Here is a 17,565-nt window from a genome sequence, read left to right as displayed (position 1 = left end):
AAACCCCTGCAGCCTCCCCGCAAGAGGAAGGAAGATTTTTTTGACCCTCCAGAGTCGAGACCAAGAAAAGCTGCGCCCCCTGTAAAAAGTACCAGTCAAAGCACGAAGTACAACTCCTCTGTTTCCTGGCCGCCCTGCCGCCTCTTGAATTCACCTTGTGGAATCCCGCTCTGGCCTCTGGCCACTCCCCCCAAACTCAGAGCCCACAAGGGAGCGGAGGTTACCCACTGCCTGTACCTGTGTCCATTGGGCAAAGTACCTCAGCCAACCTCAATTCAGAGACGCGGCGTCGCGAGTTTTTCGTGTCAGCTCCACCCCTGTCTGTTCATTTAAAAGGAGACAGAAGATTGCTACTGCGTATGTGATTTGTAGTGAGTGTGTGACGATCATGCTGGCCCTGATGTTACCAAGATGTCTGTAATCATCACTGGTTGAGGACTTGACTGCGCCTTCCAAAAATCCAGTTTGTTATCAATTAATTTTGATTGACACGAGGCGACTGTCATGCATTTCGTCTTTTTCATGTCGTTGCTTTTTTTTTCCTTCCTTCTCAGTCATTCCGTATGAAACGTTTGCTCACGTCGGTGTAGACCAGGGAAAATCCCATAGCTTCTGGTCTAGAAATAGACTATTTGCATGCCACGTAGTCGCGCGCTTGCAGCTATACCTATCCTAAGGTTCGAGCTTGTGGACATGGGTACGACTTGTTAAAATCTTTACGCCAGGAACACAAACGCCCGCCCATTCAATCTTTAGCGCCAGGGCACCAAGAAACACGTGTACCGTACCATATACAGGGCGGGTAGGGTTTCTACGTAATACAACCTTCCGTCAATAGACATTTTTCAACTAAGTACAGAAATCAACCTAACCTAATCGCCATGGTAGCTTCCGTGGAAAGGCAAGCGAGTGGGCGGGCGGAAGAAGTTACCCCAAGCAGCGAATGGGTCCTCAAATTGGCTTTGAGCATTCCGGCCGGCGCATTTTGAAAATGGCCCGACCCTCGTGTGGGGCTCTGGTCCATCCATCCAATCCGTCCTTTTTGGGGTCTGAAGTTCTGGACAGTGAACACAAAATGGTTTCCCCCACCATAAGGTCTTTCTGTCCGGTAGACTTGGACATTGACATGTTGACGGGCAAAAGATTGCAAATCAACACAAAATCAACAGATGCTTCCGAATGCGACCTTGCTGTTTGTTTATGTGTCCCCATTCCTAACTTATCTTATTCTGTCTCAAATGGTAATTTCCCACTGATTTTCCACACTCAAGGGAACAGAAATCCCACTCTTATCGATGCCAAGGTTGGGAACTCCCTTGACTCCAGGCGGCTCCTTGCTACCGAGTACAATCCAACCAGGCTTGCCAGGCCACTTCCATCCAAACAGCATTGCATAATCGTCCGCGTCTTGGGCCGCAGCACGGCCGATCCTATTTTCTGTCGTTTATTCTTTGCCTGTCAATTTTATTTTATTTTACCGTCAATCTTTAGCATAAGCGCCCGATAAAATCCTGTTCTACGTGGTGTCCCGTTATCCAATCAATAGTCTCTTTTCGGGTTATTTCTCCAAGGTTGTTCACCAGTCCTTAGTAAAGTCTGAACCTGGACTTTTCTTCTTCAAATACAGCCCACACAATCGACTGGGCCAGACGCCACAAAATCCCACATCAAACCACCAAACGATGCCTTCTGTACGAGGCATTCTCGACAAGCTCATTGGCAAGAAGCGTGAGTATATGCGATGCGTTTTTGCCTCTGTCATGGCCAGAGAGGTTTTGATGCTGTCAACCCTGTCAACACTTTGAGTTCGTCGGAAATCCCCGTGCCTTGCTGACGTGAAACTGTGACAGCGGTAGAGACTCCACCACCGATCACCACCCGTACCGCCGTCCTCCTCCTTGTAAGTCAGTCCATTTTATTACATGTGATGTTTCCGTATGCCAACTATTTTGTTGGATGTGTCTATGCGATCCAACACTCGTTCCTTCCATTGTTGGACTCCCGGATGTGTACTATACCATGCTCACAGAGTGCCATGAGGGGACCACTAGATCCTCTATACTTTCGTCTACGTGGTGCCGTTCTATCTCTCATCCCGCACGAGGCCGTCTGCCCAGCTATCCCGTGATGCCCCGTCCGTAATCCGGGCCCGCATCACCTCGGTGCTGATATCCTGCCTGATCTGCTCTCTGGCCACATTTTACGTCGTCACCAAGGATGGCCAGATTTCGCCGATGGGTGCCTTGCGGATGATGGGCTACTGGCCCGTGGGTTTTGTCGAGACCGCCAAATCTCTCGTCTTGACCATGCTTCTCTTCTTGGGGCCGCTGTTCGAGTACTTTGTGGTCGAGCGCGGTTGGCGCGAGTGGATCGCCCTCACTCCAGTCTATGAACTATTTGGCGAGTGGACAACATGGCGTAATATCGTTGCTGTAAGAACCTGTCCATTCATCCCCATCTCTTCGCGTATTGTATCACGTGCTCACTAGCCAACGCTGTCTCGAACAGGGTCCCGTGACGGAGGAAATCCTCTTCCGCTCCGCCGGTATCCCTCTGATGCTGCTGGCCAAGACCTCGGTCACCAAGACCATCTTCTTGACGCCCATTATATTTGGGCTCGCCCACATGAACCACTTTTACGAATTCCGCATCTCGCATCCCCAGGTGCCGGTCGCCGCCGCCGCCCTGAGGTCCGTCTTCCAGTTCTGCTTCACGACGCTGTTCGGCGCCTACGCCACCTTTGTCTTCCTCAGGGGCGGCAGCCTGTTGAGCGTGTGCCTGATCCACGCCTTTTGCAACTCGATGGGCCTGCCCCGTCTCTGGGGCCGCGTGGAGCCATCGGCCGCCGCTGGCGAGTTTGCCGAAGATGGACAAACGCGCAAGCCCAAGGCCACGGGGCTCACGGTGGCCTACTACTTGCTGCTCGTGACCGGGGCCGTGCTGTTCTATCAGAACATCTTTTTGCTTACCAAGAGCCCCCTAGAGCTTGCTGTGATTCAGTAGGGAAAAAAGGGGGAAGGGGAAAAAAAGAAGAAAAAAAAGAGGAGTGGTAGATGCCGAAGCGGGTTTATTTTAATTCCTGAAATGCACTTTTGTAAAATGGCATTGTGGGTATGTACTTGCAATCTTAATGCTGTCGGATAGATCGCACGTACTGCTTGGAGCGAGTCCTATCTTTACATCACAAAATCCGTAGCTGTTATATTTTCCCACAAATTTCTATAACAAGACAAGGTCATCCGTCGGTGTAATTTCAAATTACGTTTTCCTTTACTTCGATATTTCTGTGTAGAATTCACTCATGCACTTTGTGCAATGCTCTATAAATGCAGGAGTACAACGCAAATATACAGTTAAATAAAAATTATTGCCCTTGAATCATTTATCTCATGTATAGGGGTGATCATCTAGGTGGACATGTCACTCGCAGCATCAATCATCCACGGCCAGTGATCCCGGCATAGGAAAAGCATCGTCGGCACGCGGTCTTCTGTATCTAAGGGAATCCCTCTGCGCGGCCTGGCGAGCCTCAGCCTCCACCAAAACCTCCCTCCTCAGGTCCCGCGCAACATCGGCGCCTTTGGCTTTGCTCATGGAACGTTCGACGTCAGCAATAGCATCGTCGCCACCCCGAGCGTTCTTCTTGCGCGGCCACATGCTAGGCAGCGGGATCTCCTGGAACCTGGGCTCCACGCAGCGCTCGTCGAACCAGCGGTGAAGCCGCGACTCGACCAGCTGCGCGATCTTGGGCACATCCTGGAGGCGCGACCGGCTGCCGACGAGACTGCGGATGGAGAAATCCAGGCGGTAATCGTCGAGGAAGTTGAACACCATCTTGGTTGGCGTGGACTGGCTCGGGTTACTTGGGATGAATGATATAGCAAGCGTGCCGCTGAAGCGCACCACTGAAACAGCGAGGGCAACGGGTAGCACAGCGGTGAGCTTCTTGGGGTAGTTAAGAAGCAACTTGGTCTCGAGAGCAAGCGTTATCATGTCGCTCAGGTCCACATCCATGCGAGCCTGCAGGGTGCCACCGTCGCGGGTCGCCATGTTTGCATCAAAGGCCTTCCCAGGCCCAAAGTCAAGGCCATCCTCGTCTACTGGGATGATACGGCAGTTGCTGAATATGGGAAAGTCCTCGCCCAGGCTGAGCTCGGTGACACGGATCTCGTCCAAGAAGCTAGGGCGGCTGGTGCCATTGAGGGCCTTTGTCAGGGAGGTGAGGATAGCATCGTCGTGCTGGGCATCGCTGCGGAACTGAGCGATTGTCTGCGCCACTAGCACGTTGAACCAGTCCAAGCTCTCGGGCTGGTGGCTTTCAACTCTGTAGTATGTCTTGTTGAGGATCGAGCCGATGGTCAGGGACGGCGGACCGGATCGGAGTATGCTGGATTTCTTCCTATTGAGCACCGATTGCTGCTGCTGGCTGCCAGGCCGCTGATTCGATGTTCTGAGGCTCAGCAGTGACTTTTTATGGGCTAGTGTGCGGGATCGTCGTTCGCTTGCGCGCAAGCTTGCCGTCTCTTCTGCGGAGGGAGGATCGCCGAAAATAAAAAACTTGATGAAGGCTGCAATCAAAAAGACAACTGATATCTGTCCAACAATTAGACCTTGCGTGAAGGATAGTCTATAATAAAAAAAGTTGCGCACAAAGCAGTGTGTTGGACATATGTCAGTGCTACATGTTCTCCGCCAAAGCCTGGCCCGGGACGCAGCTGCAATGGGAGAGAGCTCACGTTGGTTCAGGCCGAACAGGGCAGGAATCTGGTGTCATAGCTGCGACTTCTCGCAAGCAACATTGTTGACAACAATTGCGACGAGAGGATGTGCAAGACACAAGCCAGTGTGTGTGGTTTGGGTATATGCAAAGTAGCTGTCATATCGATGACCTTTTTGTATGGGACCCTCAAGGTTTTGTCGGCGCAGTGACGTGACCTCCCGAGCCTGGAAGCCCCACATCCATTCCCCGCGGCCAGTGGGGCCAGTCTGTCGGGAGGCTGATGCGGCCACACCTTCCGGCGGCGAGCGGCGGCGCTCCATAACATCGTCACGGTATCAATAGGGTCTGTGTTCATTCCAATAATAACTTGACCAGTAATACGGTACGGCCTCATCGGTGTTGAGAGAAACTCCAAGGCTTGAAAGGCTTGGTCTCGAGGCATTAGCTTCATTGTTCTCTCTAGCCAAATTAATCAAAGTCTGGAGACTGTTTGCGCTGCAATTTTGGCTTCGTTTGAATTACATTCATTTGCTGTCGGTGAGGCCAGATTCATTCGAACACCGGGTACCCTGCAACAAAGCAACGAGAGACATTGCCAACCGCTCGAATTTTTGACCCAGAACCAGAAGGGAGCACATCCGGCAAATCTCAATCAACAAATTGCTGGAATCGACGCGGTGCAAACAAGTCGCGTTTTGTTTCTGCCAGCCTTGCGTTGTAGCCCTCCACCTGGCAACAAACTCAGGGTAACGGATTGCCTGCCCAAGAGGCAGGCCACCCTACTTCAGGATGGATGTCGTTCAGGCCGTCTCCGGGTATATCACCAAGATGATATCGACTGGTGATAGTACAACGGGGACGCAGTCGGCAAAGATGAAGATCTTGCTACTGGACAGAGATACCGTCCCCATTCTATCAACAGCTGTCACGCAGTCGGCCTTGCTTAACCACGAGGTCTACCTGACCGACCGTCTGGATAATGTCAACCGGGAAAAGATGCGCCACCTGCGCTGCTACTGCTTCGTGCGCCCATCACCGGATTCCATACAGTTCCTGATCGACGAACTGAGGGAACCCAAGTACGGAGAATACTACCTGTACTTCAGCAACGTCGTCAAGAAGTCGTCCCTTGAACGACTCGCCGAGGCGGATGACCATGAAGTTGTCAAGGCCGTCCAGGAGCACTTTGCCGACTTCATCGTCATCAACCCAGACCTCTTTTCCCTCAACCTCAGCCTGCCCCAGAATAGGTTATGGAGTACCGACCCCAACATGTGGAACGCCGACTCGCTGCAGCGTGCCACAGAAGGGATTCTGGCTGTTCTATTGGCTTTGAAGAAAAAGCCCCTGATCAGGTACGAGAAGAGCAGCCTAATGACCAAGAAACTGGCCACCGAGGTACGGTACCACATGACCCAAGAGAGTCAGCTCTTTGACTTTCGCAAGGTCGATACCTCGCCCATACTGCTCATACTTGATCGACGCGATGATCCCATAACACCACTTCTGAGCCAGTGGACATATCAAGCCATGGTCCATCAGCTTCTCGGTATCAAGAATGGTCGAGTAGATCTTAGCGACGTGGGCAATGCCAATCCTGACTTGAGAGAAATCGTCTTGTCACAAGACCAGGACCCGTTTTTCAAAAAGAACATGTACTTAAACTTTGGCGATCTGGGATCCAACGTAAAGGACTACGTTGAGCAGTTCCAAACAAAACACAAGAACAACGTCCAGCTTGAGTCCATCGCAGACATGAAGCGCTTCGTGGAGGAATACCCCGAGTTTCGAAAACTATCGGGAAATGTGAGCAAACATGTTCATCTGATGTCGGAGCTAAGCAGGCGAGTGGGCGAGGAGAACCTACTCGAAGTGAGCGAGTGTGAGCAGAGTTTGGCTTGCAACGACAACCATGCAGCAGATCTCAAGGTAAGAAAGCCCCCATATATTGCGACAGAGGATGTCATGTCGCACAGGCTTGTCAGAGGGACACAAAAACTAATGACGATAGAATATGCAAAAAATTATACAAAACCCGTCAGTAACGGCTGACCACAAGGTCGGTCTTGTGGCCTTGTATGCTCTACGATATGAGAAACATCCATCCAGCGCGTTGCCGATGCTCGTGGATCTACTGGTAGCAGCAGGCGGTGTCTCTCCGCGAAGGGCGGACCTGGTCACCAAAGTTCTCCAGTACCAGAACTCGGTCTCGCAGTCCCAAGCCGCAGGCGGCATAACGGACATCTTCGAGTCGACGGGAATATTTTCAGGTGCTAAGGCTTTCAAGGGGTTGAAGGGTGTTGACAACGTCTATACTATGCACTCGCCCAGACTGGAGATGACGTTGCAGAATCTGATTAAGGGCAAGCTCCGAGATCAGCAGTACCCTTTTGTAGAGGGAGGTGCCACCACGAGAGACAAGCCCCAGGATATAATTGTGTTCATGGTCGGTGGTGCCACGTACGAGGAGGCAAAGACTGTAGCAGGCATCAACGCCTCGACACCCGGAGTAAGGGTGGTCCTGGGTGGGACAACAATACATAATGCGGACAGTTTCCTGGAAGAGGTGGAAGATGCTGTCATGTCTTGGCCAGAGCCACCACCAACGACCACTGCAGGACGGTTGAGGAAGGAGATAGGGCGTAGGTAGGGTTAGGTGGGTGTGACACTCGCACTCCTGATAGTCAATCGAAGTCAATCGATAATGAAAAATGAGGAGATCATCAGTAATGTTTAGACTCACGTGGTGTTTATTGGTAGATGGGAGAGGTATCTACCCTGAGAGGAACCGGTGCAGCCAGGCATTACACTAGGGCTTGTAAGGGGGGATTAGAGGGCCACTTCAGGGTTAGGGTTGACACATACGTAGGAACGCAAACACGGTAACGCCACTACATCAATTGGTTCGACACGCTAGACGCAATCGATAAGAGCCTTCAAAAAGTTCCAGGCGGGCAGCAGGGTCTTTGCCTATACCCAATGTTAGTCTTGGTATGCCCAGTTCAGTAATTTGGTCTCAATCGTTTATTGACAAACCACTGCAACGGCGCGTGGCCTTTTTTTTCATACTTGGGGCACAATGATGGCGCCCAGCTTGCGGACTTCCGCGGGCATTGTTCGTCCGGGGCGGCTCATTCTCAGCGCAGCCTTTCGAGCAGGACGACGGCGAACGTTTGCGACTGTCTCGGAAAACGCAAGGTAGGTACCTACACAGCCTATGTTTGCTGAAACCGCTTACCTCATTTTAGTCAAACCCCGCGCTAACCTGAAATATCTCCATCTCGCAACTAGATCTTTCGACGTCGTCGTCATCGGTGGGGGACATGCCGGAGCCGAAGCCTGTGTGGCGGCGGCCCGAGCCGGCGCGCGAACGGCACTAGTAACACCAAAGATGGACAACCTCGGCACCTGCTCCTGCAACCCGAGCATCGGCGGCATCGGAAAGGGCACCATGATCCGCGAGATCGACGCACTCGACGGCTTGGCTGGGCGCGTGGTTGACAAGGCCGGCGTGCAGTTCAAAGTGCTGAATCGCAAAAAGGGCCCTGCCGTCTGGGGCCCGCGTGCCCAGATCGACCGCGAGCTCTACAAAAAGCACATGAGGGAGGAACTGCTCTCGTACCCGAACCTCGACGTCGTGCTCGACAGCGTCGACGACATCATCGTCGGCGAGAATCCGGATCCGAGTACCGGCGCCAAGGGCAAGATCCAGGGCGTGAGGCTTGCGTCTGGGGAGGAGATCAGAACAAACCAGGTCGTCATCACGACGGGGACATTCTTGGGTGGGGAGATACACATTGGGCTCGAGGCCTTCCCGTCAGGTCGCATGGGCGAGGCTGCGACGTTTGGGCTGAGCAAATCTCTGAGAGACGCTGGGTTCCAGCTCGGGAGGTTAAAGACGGGGACGCCACCGCGTCTGGACAAAAAGAGCATCGACTTTGGCATTCTTCAAGAACATGGAGGCGATGAGCCGCCGATGCCCTTCAGCTTCATGAACGACAGCGTCGCGGTCAAGGATCAACTGCTGTGCCATATGACATACACCAACCAAGCCTCGCACGACGTTGTGCGCGCAAACTTGGACAAGACGATACACATCCGAGAAACGGTTAAGGGGCCGAGGTACTGCCCGTCTCTTGAGGCTAAGGTAATTCGCTTCCCCCAAAGAGATTCGCATGTAGTCTGGCTTGAACCGGAGGGTTTCGATACGGATGTCATCTACCCGAATGGCCTATCCATGACTATCCCTGCCGCGGCCCAGGAAGAACTCCTGCGGACAATTGTCGGGTTGGAAAACGTGAAGATGTTGCAACCCGGTTACGGAGTGGAATACGACTACGTGGATCCAAGATCACTCAAATTATCACTCGAGACAAAAGCCATCTCGGGCTTGTTTTTGGCTGGCCAGATCAACGGCACTACCGGCTACGAAGAAGCGGCAGGACAGGGCATAGTCGCGGGCATTAACGCCGGGCGCGCCGCAATGGGTCTGCCAGCAGCAACTTTAACTCGCGCCGACGGCTACATCGGCATCATGATTGATGACCTGGTCACAAAGGGCGTCTCGGAGCCCTACCGCATGTTCACCTCACGATCGGAGTTCCGCATGTCTACCCGCGCCGACAACGCCGACTCAAGGCTGACAGCCCGCGGCCGCGCCTGGGGGGTAGTGTCAGACTCGCGCTGGGCAAGCTTTGAATCTGAGCGTGAGCAAATAGCCGAATTGACCGAAGTGTTGGCCTCAGTCGCACAGGGCGCCGAGTCTTGGCAACGCGACGGTTTTCAATCGGTTCGCTCCTCCAGTAGCCCCATCAACGGGCTCGATATTGTTCGACGTGGCGTCGACATTGCCTCGGACAACGGCGTGCTCGCCAAGAAGTTTCCAAATCTGCACAAATACCCGCGCAGAATAAGGGAGCGCGTGGCCGTGGAAGCGGCGTATGCCCCCTACGTTGAGAAGGACGTGCGAATACGCGACCGGGCCTTGCGGGACGAGGGGCTGATTCTGCCACCCGACATCGACTACGACACCGTTTCGGGCATCAGCATCGCAGAGAGGCAGGCCCTAATGGCGATCAGACCCGAGACGATGGGTCAGGTCAAGAGGTTGGAGGGCATGACACCTGCGGGGGCCTTCAACCTGCTGCTGTACCTTAGGCGGAACCACGGGCAGAAGTCCGAAAGCAGTCGCATTGACTGGCCAGTGAAAGATGTCGTCGCGTTCGACGATGCATTTCCCATGGGGGGATAGGCCAGTTCTCTCTAGCAGGCGCACGTGTCTTGCAAGCTAGAGGCCGGCTTCTTGTTAACCTCAAATCAAACGTGAGTAGGGTTGCACCCTGCTCAAGGGGGCGTGTGTGTGTGGGGGGGGGGGCGGAGCTTGTTGTGTATAATTACGACCCATGAGACAATTGTAACACCATGTAACGACCATTATTTGTACATAGTATATGCTGAGCTTAGAGCTAGGTACCTATAGAAACCATGTAATCCTACGAAATGCTAGCTCTTTATGGCTATCGATGACGCAGCGATTGTTAACACTGTAGGGTATTGGACAAGAGTCATGACTGAAAAAAACACCGGACGATAATCCCGTCGTCAGTTTGGGGCGGACAATTGTTTACACCCAGAAGGAAACGAAACGAGGGGAAACGGTGCTAAACTCTATAAAAGAAAGAAAAAAAGAAAAAAAAGTTCCGCCGGACCATTCTGGGCCTAAGAAAATTTTTCACAACGCTGCAGCAGCATCTGTTGGGAGTATCATGTTGTTGTTGTAAGGCACCGAGCAGTGTAGAGAACAGTGTGATATAAACTACACTACCAGTTGGCTCAGCTGCTGCCTCATCCATAGAAGCTTCCACTCACTACAAGAAGATCGTGTGTAGCTGTTGCCAAGTAACACCATATTTTTCATACTTATACATGGATTTACATGTATAGATAGCCCGTTGTTAAAGAGCGCGAGTGGGATGGACGTAGTTGTATGCCTTTTTGTGATTTTGGCCCTCGAGGTGCCAGCATCAGGCACCCAGAATTCTTCAGGGCCGACGGCCTTTTCCGCTTTCTCTTTCTTTGTTTTTTTTTCGCTTTTGCATATGCCCGACCCCCTCGTCACAGATTTGGACTGTGGAATTTCCCATTTTTCCCGTTTCCCTCTACGCTCCCTCCCTCGCTCCCTCCATTTGGGATCGAATCTCGCTGCGGCCCGGCAAACCTTGTCCAGCTCTGGAAAAAAAAAAAAAAAAATCTACCTCTCCCTTCTTGTTCCTCCTTCCTTTTTCTATTTTTTTTTTAATTTTTTTTTCTTTTTTTAAGCTTTGGTGCCTGGAGATTGCTGAATTTGAAAAAAAGACGGATAAAGCTTATGAATGAAACATTTTTGAGCCAGTTGAGGGTATTGATGCGATGCGGTGTTGATACTGCCCGCGCAATGCCCGCGGTATCACCCTTGATTCCTTTTTTTTTTTTTTTTTTTTTTTTTTTTTTTTTGCTAGCCGGCTCGACTAATGGTAGCTATGAGCAAGTCAGTTCGCTCCATCATTCGAGCTCTCAAAGGTAAGCTTTGTCTCCGGAGTAACGTGTCACGTCTTTGCTACCCATCACGAAACACAGCGCATCGTTGTAGGAATAGTCAGCTAAATACGAAGAGGCTTCGAAGATGAAAAAAAAGCACTGGGCGTGTAGTTATAAGGCACAATGACGTATCTTGCCCTCTTTTGGGATACTTGCATGCTGTCGTATTAGAAGTAAATCTAGCACGTGTGTCCATAGGGTGAAAATAGTATACACTTTAGACTTTAGACTATCCAGTCTCATCATTAAGTACGTATTTTTTTCGCGCATTATCAACCCACCCACGCCCCCTCCTTGCCACCTGTACTTGCAGCTACTTCAGCTTCTTGTCGACAGCCTTTGCCTGTGACAGAATTTTCACCGCGTCCTTGCTGAAAACATAGCTAGCGCCACTCCAGACTGTCGTGACGGCCACAACCCAACTAGCCAAGATGGTCAAGCAGTTAGTCATAGACGTGCAGGAAGGGTCAAAGGCCGAAATCCCGATCAGGCAGACAGGTACTCATAATGCCGATAAGCATAAGCTAGTTGACATGCGCCCTGAGCCGGCCCAAGGGGTTTGTGGGTACGAAAAAAAACTAAGACTGGGAAACAATGCTGTTTATGCAAGAATGAACTTACTGCATGGCAGCCAGCGCCCCATCAAGGTCATACGGAACCACAGGGGCGGTGGTGGTCAACCCCATGAGAGCCAGCTGCAGAAAGGTGTTGTATTTGCTGATTGTTGTCGGCCGCACCTCGGCAGAGGGCAGCGAAAAGTCCCAGTATCGCATAAAGGTCTTGGGTGGCGGCAGGGAGACCCACCTGTAGTATATGGCTGAGCATGCTAGACCAACATCGCGGCCGACGATGAGAGTTACAAGCCAGACTGTATGATTACGAACGAGTACATGTGAGTCAGTGTCCGGACCTTGAGAATTCAACAAAAATAAGTAGGCAGGGGAAGGCCGGTGGATACTCTCAACTGGACACATCTGGGAGTGGCGAGCATAAGAGAGGGATGCGTGTGACGTTACGAGCTTGTAGAAGGGACATGCAGGTTTGATAGAGTCAAAGTACAAGCAAAGCACCTGTCACAGCCTTGGAGCGCGGACTAGCGCGCACTCATCTAACCAACTCACATCTGTCCCTCCCTCTGGAATGGGTGGGCTGGAAGAGAGCGAGAGGGGGTGGGAGGGAGAAAAAAAAGGCAGGACAGAACTCACGCGGCAGTGCACCCTTGACAGCCAGACTAACAGTCAATATCATCATGAGCATCTTGTCAGCCATCGGATCAATGATGGTACCGACAACGGTGCCTTGATTCCACCGCCGTGCGATCCAGCCATCGAGCAGGTCCGAGACCCCGGCGTAGGCAAAGAGGCCCAGGGCCGTGGCATGATAGTCGTGCACGATGCAGTATCCGATAAAGGGCGCAATCACCAGGCGCGAGGCCGTCAAGATGTTGGGGATCGTGTAAATGTTCTCTCGCGCCAACGCAGACTTGCCTGATGCCGGCGTTACTGCCAGCGGCTCTGCAGCGCCGACAACTTTTGGCTGTTGCTTGGTCGTCCCTCTTTGGCTGTGGCGACAGGGGGCAGTGAACAAAGTTTGGCCATTAAATGTTAGTCAGTCAGTCGTTCGTTGTATCAATCATGTCGGGCGCTTTGTCGCCATGGAGCTGGTTCGAGTAAAGGGGCAAAAAAGAGGCAAAAAAAAGGCAAAAAAAAAAACAAGGGGGGACAGATTGCAAGCCCACATACCCATCGCCCTTGTGCTCCTTTTTCGCCAGCGACAGCCAAGGTCTCGTGATGGAAAACGACCGCTGTGGCAGCAACAGACTCTGGGAGACAGCAGGCAGTAGTGAACGGCTCGCCGGCCGACAGAGGGTGGAAAGAATACGTTGAGCATTATGAGAACATGCTGTAGTCGCCATCGTCGTCGTAGTCATGGTCATTGGCCTCATCAGCAGCACAGACGACGGCGAGACGCGGCCTCCCGCCAGTGCCATGGACGAGGCGCTCAATCTCTGCATCGCGAAGGCTGGCATGCAACGCAGCGCATTCTCCAGAGGCGCGCGGCTGCTGCTACTGCTACTGCTGCGTCGTGCTTTAATTGTTCCCTCTTTTCTTGTGTTTGGTCTCTTTCTTTGTTTTTTTTTTTTTTTCTTACTCGTTTGCGTAGCTAGACACGTGCCAACTATTGCCAGGTTTGGAAGAGAGGCCTTCATTCGTTGGTTCCTTGCCTGATTCAATTTCACGCCTTCACGTGCAAAATTGATCAGAAAAAGGAGCTTGGGCGAGCTTGGGCCATAAGAGACGGACGTATTCGCACTGTACTTATCAACTGTACGAGGAGTCGATTTGCTCACCGAAGGCACCTTGTAATATTACCCGTGCTATAGACCAGGTTCCACGGCAGGCATTACGGGTCAGCCGTTGATCGTCCTCATCAGGCTCCAATTGTCCATAGAAGTCGATGCGCAAAATCGTTACTTGCTATGTAATGGCTGGGGGATCAGCCCCTGAGTTCTTGGCATGGTCCCATGGATGGCAGTCTTACTGGTTTCCAGTCCAATGACTGTTGTAAAAACATCTGGCGCATTTGACAGAATCAACTAATCGCTTGAGAAATAATATGTATTCAGGCGAACCTATGTCCACATGCTCGTCCACATGCTTCAGTCCTTTTCGGACTCTTCGCTATCATCATACGATATGCACAGTAGGATTTTGTGGTGTTCATCCCCTCTGTCAAGTCCTCCCCTGGTAGAAAAAGTACAACAAGAATAATATCCAAATAATCCAAATTAAGACAGAAAAAAAAAAGACAGCCTAAGCCTCCCAAGGTATCATCCTTCCGTAAAAAAAACCCCAAACGCCATTCTGAGATATGAGCTTGCGTGGAACACAAATCGGCCTTAATTCATGGAGAATGTTTGGTTGCCGTACTGCAGCTGTTGGCTGTAGCCCTCGGTTTTGAAGGGTTCTGCGCCCGCAAACATTCCATCAGTAGTGTGACCGCCAAACTCGGCCGTCTTGAATTCGCTAGATGGTGCTGTCGGGCCTGTGGCAGGCGCCGACGACAGGAGGCTCTCACCCACGAAACTCGTTGGTGCGGCGCTGTAGGCGAATTCGCTGGGGTTGGAAAAGGGCTGGCTGTGTGCCAAGCCGTGGTGCGGAGGGTTTGCCTCGTGGCTTGGTGGGCTCATCTCGTTACCGTGGTTAGACTCGTGATTCTGACTCGGCGCGCTGAGGCTGCCTGCGGCCAGGCCATGCTCATAGTGAATCGGAAGGGTCATATGTGTCGAATGTCTCCGTCCCGAGTCCATGGGAGGCACAGTCGTCACTGGACCGCTGACTGAGGCTCGGTGGTGTGATTGGTTATACGCAGAGGCGAAATCGTGACCAGGCCCAAAGTGGCCGCCATGTGCCATGCCCAAGCCTGCCTGCGCCACATGAAGGTCAAAAGAGGCAGGCGCATGCCCAGGGTAATGTCCCCAGCCTCCCGGGATCATTTGTTGTGGGTGATGGTGCGGGTGGTGAGGCATGCCCGCTTGTAAAAATCCTGCCGGGGCGAATCCGTGGGGCATCCCATGCGGATCGAGGGGGCCGTTGTGTTGCAGTTGCCCAATCATTGAGTCATCAGATACAGGACTGCGGAAGTTTTGGCCTGTATACAGTTGTGACCTGGGCTGGATGTTGCGGATTTTGGGGTCGGTGGATGGTGTAGTGAGCCTCTTGTTCAAGACGTCCTCGCAGCTGTAGTATGAGACAAGGTGATGGCTGACACCTTGCCAAGTTATTGAGATAGTCTTCTTGACCAGGCCGTCCATTTTGAACTGGTAAGAATCAATGAGCGAGCCCACAAGTAACCTGAGCTCTTCTTGTTGCCGTTGCTGTTCATCCGATAATGGTGTGTTGCCGTTGCCCATAACAGCGTTCATCATGGCGTGGGTCCGCGTGGTTTCGTTCTTTGCGCCTTGCTTCTTGTTGTTAGGCTTCCTAGCACGCTTCTTCTCTCCTGGTGGGAAGGGTCCCTCAAGCTCTCTGTATATCAAAAAGTTGCCGAGGATTCTGCTGGGGCTCCAGTTGTAGCCATCGGTCCATCTTTTGATACCGGAAGAATGCTCCTCATAGATGAAGATGGCTCCACTTCTGATAAGGTTCTCGCGCTCTCGATCGTGCGGGCGGCGTGGCACATGGTTAAGGTATCCCGAGAGACATGCCTCGAAGAGGATCAAGGCGTCATATGTGGTCGCCACGTACCCTTCGTAGGTCGTCCCAAGGGGACTCCCTTGTCCCGTAGTCGACATCGCAACTATTGTCGAATGTGCTGTCGGGAAATCAAAGGCCTAGCTTGCTAGGTATAGCAAGTTTCGAGCCTACCACGAAGTGGTTCGAGGTGAGCTTATGTCGACTGTCGATCTCAACGCCAAAAGAAAGCAAATGCGACAGGCCCATGAAGAGGAGCGCACGCGCGCCAGAGTGGATTGCTATGGTCGTCACCTACAATAGATTATGTTGAACAATGCCGTGATATTGTTGGCTTGATAGCTTACAGCATATGAAGCGTGTGCTGTTCGAATAGGAATCGGATTGACGGGCTGTTGCACGCGCCGGGTCCAGATGAACAAGGTTGGAATAGTCGAGCGCCCAAGCTTTAGCTTGAGATGCAACCAGGGGAATGTCCTGGTGAAGTAGCCGTTGCGAAAGTGTAAAATGAAAAGGCTGTGGCGACGCCAGTAGCGGAAGTATATGACGGGAAGAAGCAAAGAAGAGGCGTCTTCAGATCAGGGCGTTTGGTGCGCAGTTGTGTCCCGACCGGGGATCTTGAAAGCTTGATATGAAAGAAAGAAAAGTTTGGAGGAAAGTGAACTTCGTGGTGCGAGCTTCGCGGATAGAAAAGAAAAGAAAATGGGGACCTAGGCTCGGGCGGTTGAAGTGGGATCGCTCTGTAGACCACGGCAACGGACCTCGAGGGCTGGCAAGATACCCGGGTGGGCTCGTTTTGTTTGAAAAAGGTAATGTATACGCAATAGAGACACGGAAGGACTGTTGTGGGGAAGTACCAAGGGCACCGGCACGCCACAGGTTTGTAGGACCTGGTCTCAGGTAGGATCTTGTCGTCCCTGGCATTCGACTCTGAGTCCGGTCGTCGTTCGGTGTGCGGTCGTTGCCACACAAATCAGTGTAGAGTGGCTGGCTGGCTGAAAACAACAAAGACAGCCCCGACAAAGAAAGAGTAGTAGAGGGTTTAAAAAAAGTAGGGGAAAATGGGATGGAGTGACGAGGGTGATGCGGGGGGCTTGAATCGGAAGGGCTTTCGAGATCGCCGCCCTCGCGTCCAAGTCGATTCTAACCGATGGAGCAATTGAATGAATGGGTGGAGCTTGACTGTTCCGGTCTAGTGGGTGGTGGTGGCAGATCTGATCCGCCCGTAATCTGTTGAGTGGGTGGTCTTTTTTCCCGTTCGCGTTGGCGGAATGGCTTGACTACTCTAAACTAGGCGGCAAGCTAGGTGAGCTAGTCTGGGGCGGCGTGATAACCTTGGCGTATTTTTGACGTGTCTGGCTGTAGCTTGCGCTGTTGGCTGGTGGTTGCGGGTTTCCTCCTCTTTCTGCTGCTGCTGCTGCTGCTGCTGTTGCTGTTGCTCTTTCTTGATTCTCTTTCTGCCTCTTTCCCTCCGAGACTAGGACGGCTTGCTGATGCGCGCAGCTAACTAGCTCCTCTATGGCGGGCTTGTGAAGTGTCTTGGTGTTGAGGATCAAGATCCAGGTAGTGGGAGTGAAAAATGTTTGTTTGGTTTTGATGTTGGGTGGATGATGAAAAAGAAAAGTCGTCGACAGAGATGGAGTATCCGAGAGAGGTGGGATATGCTTTCCAGTTGTAGTAATAGCTGCAGACTCAATCGATCCGACTCAGCAAAGAAGCTTGGACGGACCTCAGCTGAATTTGGCGAATCTAGACCTTCAGCCACTTGATGGGTGAGGTGGACTTGAGGAGGACGATGGGGGAATGTCCTGATATGGTTTCTGGGGAGAGAGAGCTCGTACTTCGTAGGGAAAAGAGCGGGATAAAACGCATCCATGTCCCAGCCCACTACAATTAGCAGGCCTCGACTGGGGAGGGGGTCCCAATCCGATGGGCGTCAAGGGGGCGTGCGATGAAGGAAGGGGTCCAAAAGATTAGTGGGTATGTTAGGTCAGGTAGGTGTAGGGTACACGGCTGTGGGTTAAGAAGTGCAGAGAGAGCTCCGATGAAGTAAGTAGGTGGTTGGGTTGTTGGTGG

General features: G+C 52.2%; 6 protein-coding genes across 6 annotated transcripts; 3 read left to right on the top strand and 3 right to left on the bottom strand.

Moving 5' to 3' along the window:
* The first annotated feature begins 1,072 nt into the window (after positions 1 to 1,072).
* Positions 1,073 to 3,372, top strand: MGG_08854 (CaaX protease). The gene is made up of 4 exons (XM_003713828.1): positions 1,073 to 1,728; positions 1,851 to 1,900; positions 2,052 to 2,432; positions 2,509 to 3,372. Exons 1-4 carry the CDS (start codon positions 1,683 to 1,685, stop codon positions 3,001 to 3,003), a joined length of 972 nt encoding a protein of 323 aa, XP_003713876.1. The 5' UTR covers positions 1,073 to 1,682; the 3' UTR covers positions 3,004 to 3,372.
* Positions 3,211 to 4,898, bottom strand: MGG_08853 (maintenance-mitochondrial morphology protein 1). The gene is made up of 2 exons (XM_003713827.1): positions 4,737 to 4,898; positions 3,211 to 4,627 (listed from the first exon to the last, which is right to left on the bottom strand). The coding sequence occupies exons 1-2, from the start codon at positions 4,772 to 4,774 to the stop codon at positions 3,433 to 3,435; spliced, it is 1,233 nt and encodes a 410-aa protein (XP_003713875.1). The 5' UTR covers positions 4,775 to 4,898; the 3' UTR covers positions 3,211 to 3,432.
* A 148-nt stretch (positions 4,899 to 5,046) lies between these two features.
* On the top strand, positions 5,047 to 7,447 carry MGG_14755 (vacuolar protein sorting-associated protein 45). The gene is made up of 2 exons (XM_003713826.1): positions 5,047 to 6,649; positions 6,732 to 7,447. Exons 1-2 carry the CDS (start codon positions 5,510 to 5,512, stop codon positions 7,368 to 7,370), a joined length of 1,779 nt encoding a protein of 592 aa, XP_003713874.1. The 5' UTR covers positions 5,047 to 5,509; the 3' UTR covers positions 7,371 to 7,447.
* A 203-nt stretch (positions 7,448 to 7,650) lies between these two features.
* On the top strand, positions 7,651 to 10,241 carry MGG_14754 (tRNA uridine 5-carboxymethylaminomethyl modification enzyme GidA). The gene is made up of 2 exons (XM_003713825.1): positions 7,651 to 7,918; positions 8,012 to 10,241. Exons 1-2 carry the CDS (start codon positions 7,800 to 7,802, stop codon positions 9,969 to 9,971), a joined length of 2,079 nt encoding a protein of 692 aa, XP_003713873.1. The 5' UTR covers positions 7,651 to 7,799; the 3' UTR covers positions 9,972 to 10,241.
* A 1,188-nt stretch (positions 10,242 to 11,429) lies between these two features.
* On the bottom strand, positions 11,430 to 13,490 carry MGG_08851 (phosphatidyl synthase). The gene is made up of 4 exons (XM_003713824.1): positions 13,039 to 13,490; positions 12,502 to 12,857; positions 11,918 to 12,164; positions 11,430 to 11,718 (listed from the first exon to the last, which is right to left on the bottom strand). The coding sequence occupies exons 1-4, from the start codon at positions 13,323 to 13,325 to the stop codon at positions 11,610 to 11,612; spliced, it is 999 nt and encodes a 332-aa protein (XP_003713872.1). The 5' UTR covers positions 13,326 to 13,490; the 3' UTR covers positions 11,430 to 11,609.
* Positions 13,491 to 13,896: 406 nt separating this feature from the next.
* On the bottom strand, positions 13,897 to 16,918 carry MGG_08850 (cAMP-independent regulatory protein pac2). The gene is made up of 2 exons (XM_003713823.1): positions 15,788 to 16,918; positions 13,897 to 15,659 (listed from the first exon to the last, which is right to left on the bottom strand). The coding sequence occupies exon 2, from the start codon at positions 15,588 to 15,590 to the stop codon at positions 14,196 to 14,198; it is 1,395 nt and encodes a 464-aa protein (XP_003713871.1). The 5' UTR covers positions 15,591 to 15,659; positions 15,788 to 16,918; the 3' UTR covers positions 13,897 to 14,195.
* Between the last annotated feature and the right edge of the window lie 647 nt (positions 16,919 to 17,565).

The sequence above is a fragment of the Pyricularia oryzae genome, chromosome 2 (assembly GCF_000002495.2).
Source record: "Pyricularia oryzae 70-15 chromosome 2, whole genome shotgun sequence".
Taxonomy (NCBI): domain Eukaryota; kingdom Fungi; phylum Ascomycota; class Sordariomycetes; order Magnaporthales; family Pyriculariaceae; genus Pyricularia; species Pyricularia oryzae.
The sequence above is the reverse complement of the archived record's forward strand: the minus strand, read 5'-3'. Positions and strand labels throughout refer to the sequence as shown.

Excerpts from the sequence above, each read along its gene's own strand:
- MGG_08854 (XM_003713828.1), top strand. The coding sequence starts at position 1,683 with ATGCCTTCTGTACGAGGCATTCTCGACAAGCTCATTGGCAAGAAGC. Across the intron at positions 1,729-1,850 it reads CAAGCTCATTGGCAAGAAGC|CGGTAGAGACTCCACCACCG; the intron begins GTGAGTATATGC and ends AAACTGTGACAG. Across the intron at positions 1,901-2,051 it reads GTACCGCCGTCCTCCTCCTT|ATCCTCTATACTTTCGTCTA; the intron begins GTAAGTCAGTCC and ends GGGGACCACTAG.
- MGG_08853 (XM_003713827.1), bottom strand. The coding sequence starts at position 4,774 with ATGACACCAGATTCCTGCCCTGTTCGGCCTGAACCAAC. Across the intron at positions 4,628-4,736 it reads CCTGTTCGGCCTGAACCAAC|ACTATCCTTCACGCAAGGTC; the intron begins GTGAGCTCTCTC and ends TTTTTATTATAG.
- MGG_14755 (XM_003713826.1), top strand. The coding sequence starts at position 5,510 with ATGGATGTCGTTCAGGCCGTCTCCGGGTATATCACCAAGATGATATCG. Across the intron at positions 6,650-6,731 it reads ACCATGCAGCAGATCTCAAG|AATATGCAAAAAATTATACA; the intron begins GTAAGAAAGCCC and ends TAATGACGATAG.
- MGG_14754 (XM_003713825.1), top strand. The coding sequence starts at position 7,800 with ATGATGGCGCCCAGCTTGCGGACTTCCGCGGGCATTGTTCGTCCGGGG. Across the intron at positions 7,919-8,011 it reads ACTGTCTCGGAAAACGCAAG|ATCTTTCGACGTCGTCGTCA; the intron begins GTAGGTACCTAC and ends TCTCGCAACTAG.
- MGG_08851 (XM_003713824.1), bottom strand. The coding sequence starts at position 13,325 with ATGCCAGCCTTCGCGATGCAGAGATTGAGCGCCTCGTCCATGGCACTG. Across the intron at positions 12,165-12,501 it reads TGTCAAGGGTGCACTGCCGC|TCTGGCTTGTAACTCTCATC; the intron begins GTGAGTTCTGTC and ends GTAATCATACAG. Across the intron at positions 11,719-11,917 it reads GGGGCGCTGGCTGCCATGCA|TTGGGTTGTGGCCGTCACGA; the intron begins GTAAGTTCATTC and ends CATCTTGGCTAG.
- MGG_08850 (XM_003713823.1), bottom strand. The coding sequence starts at position 15,590 with ATGTCGACTACGGGACAAGGGAGTCCCCTTGGGACGACCTACGAAGGG.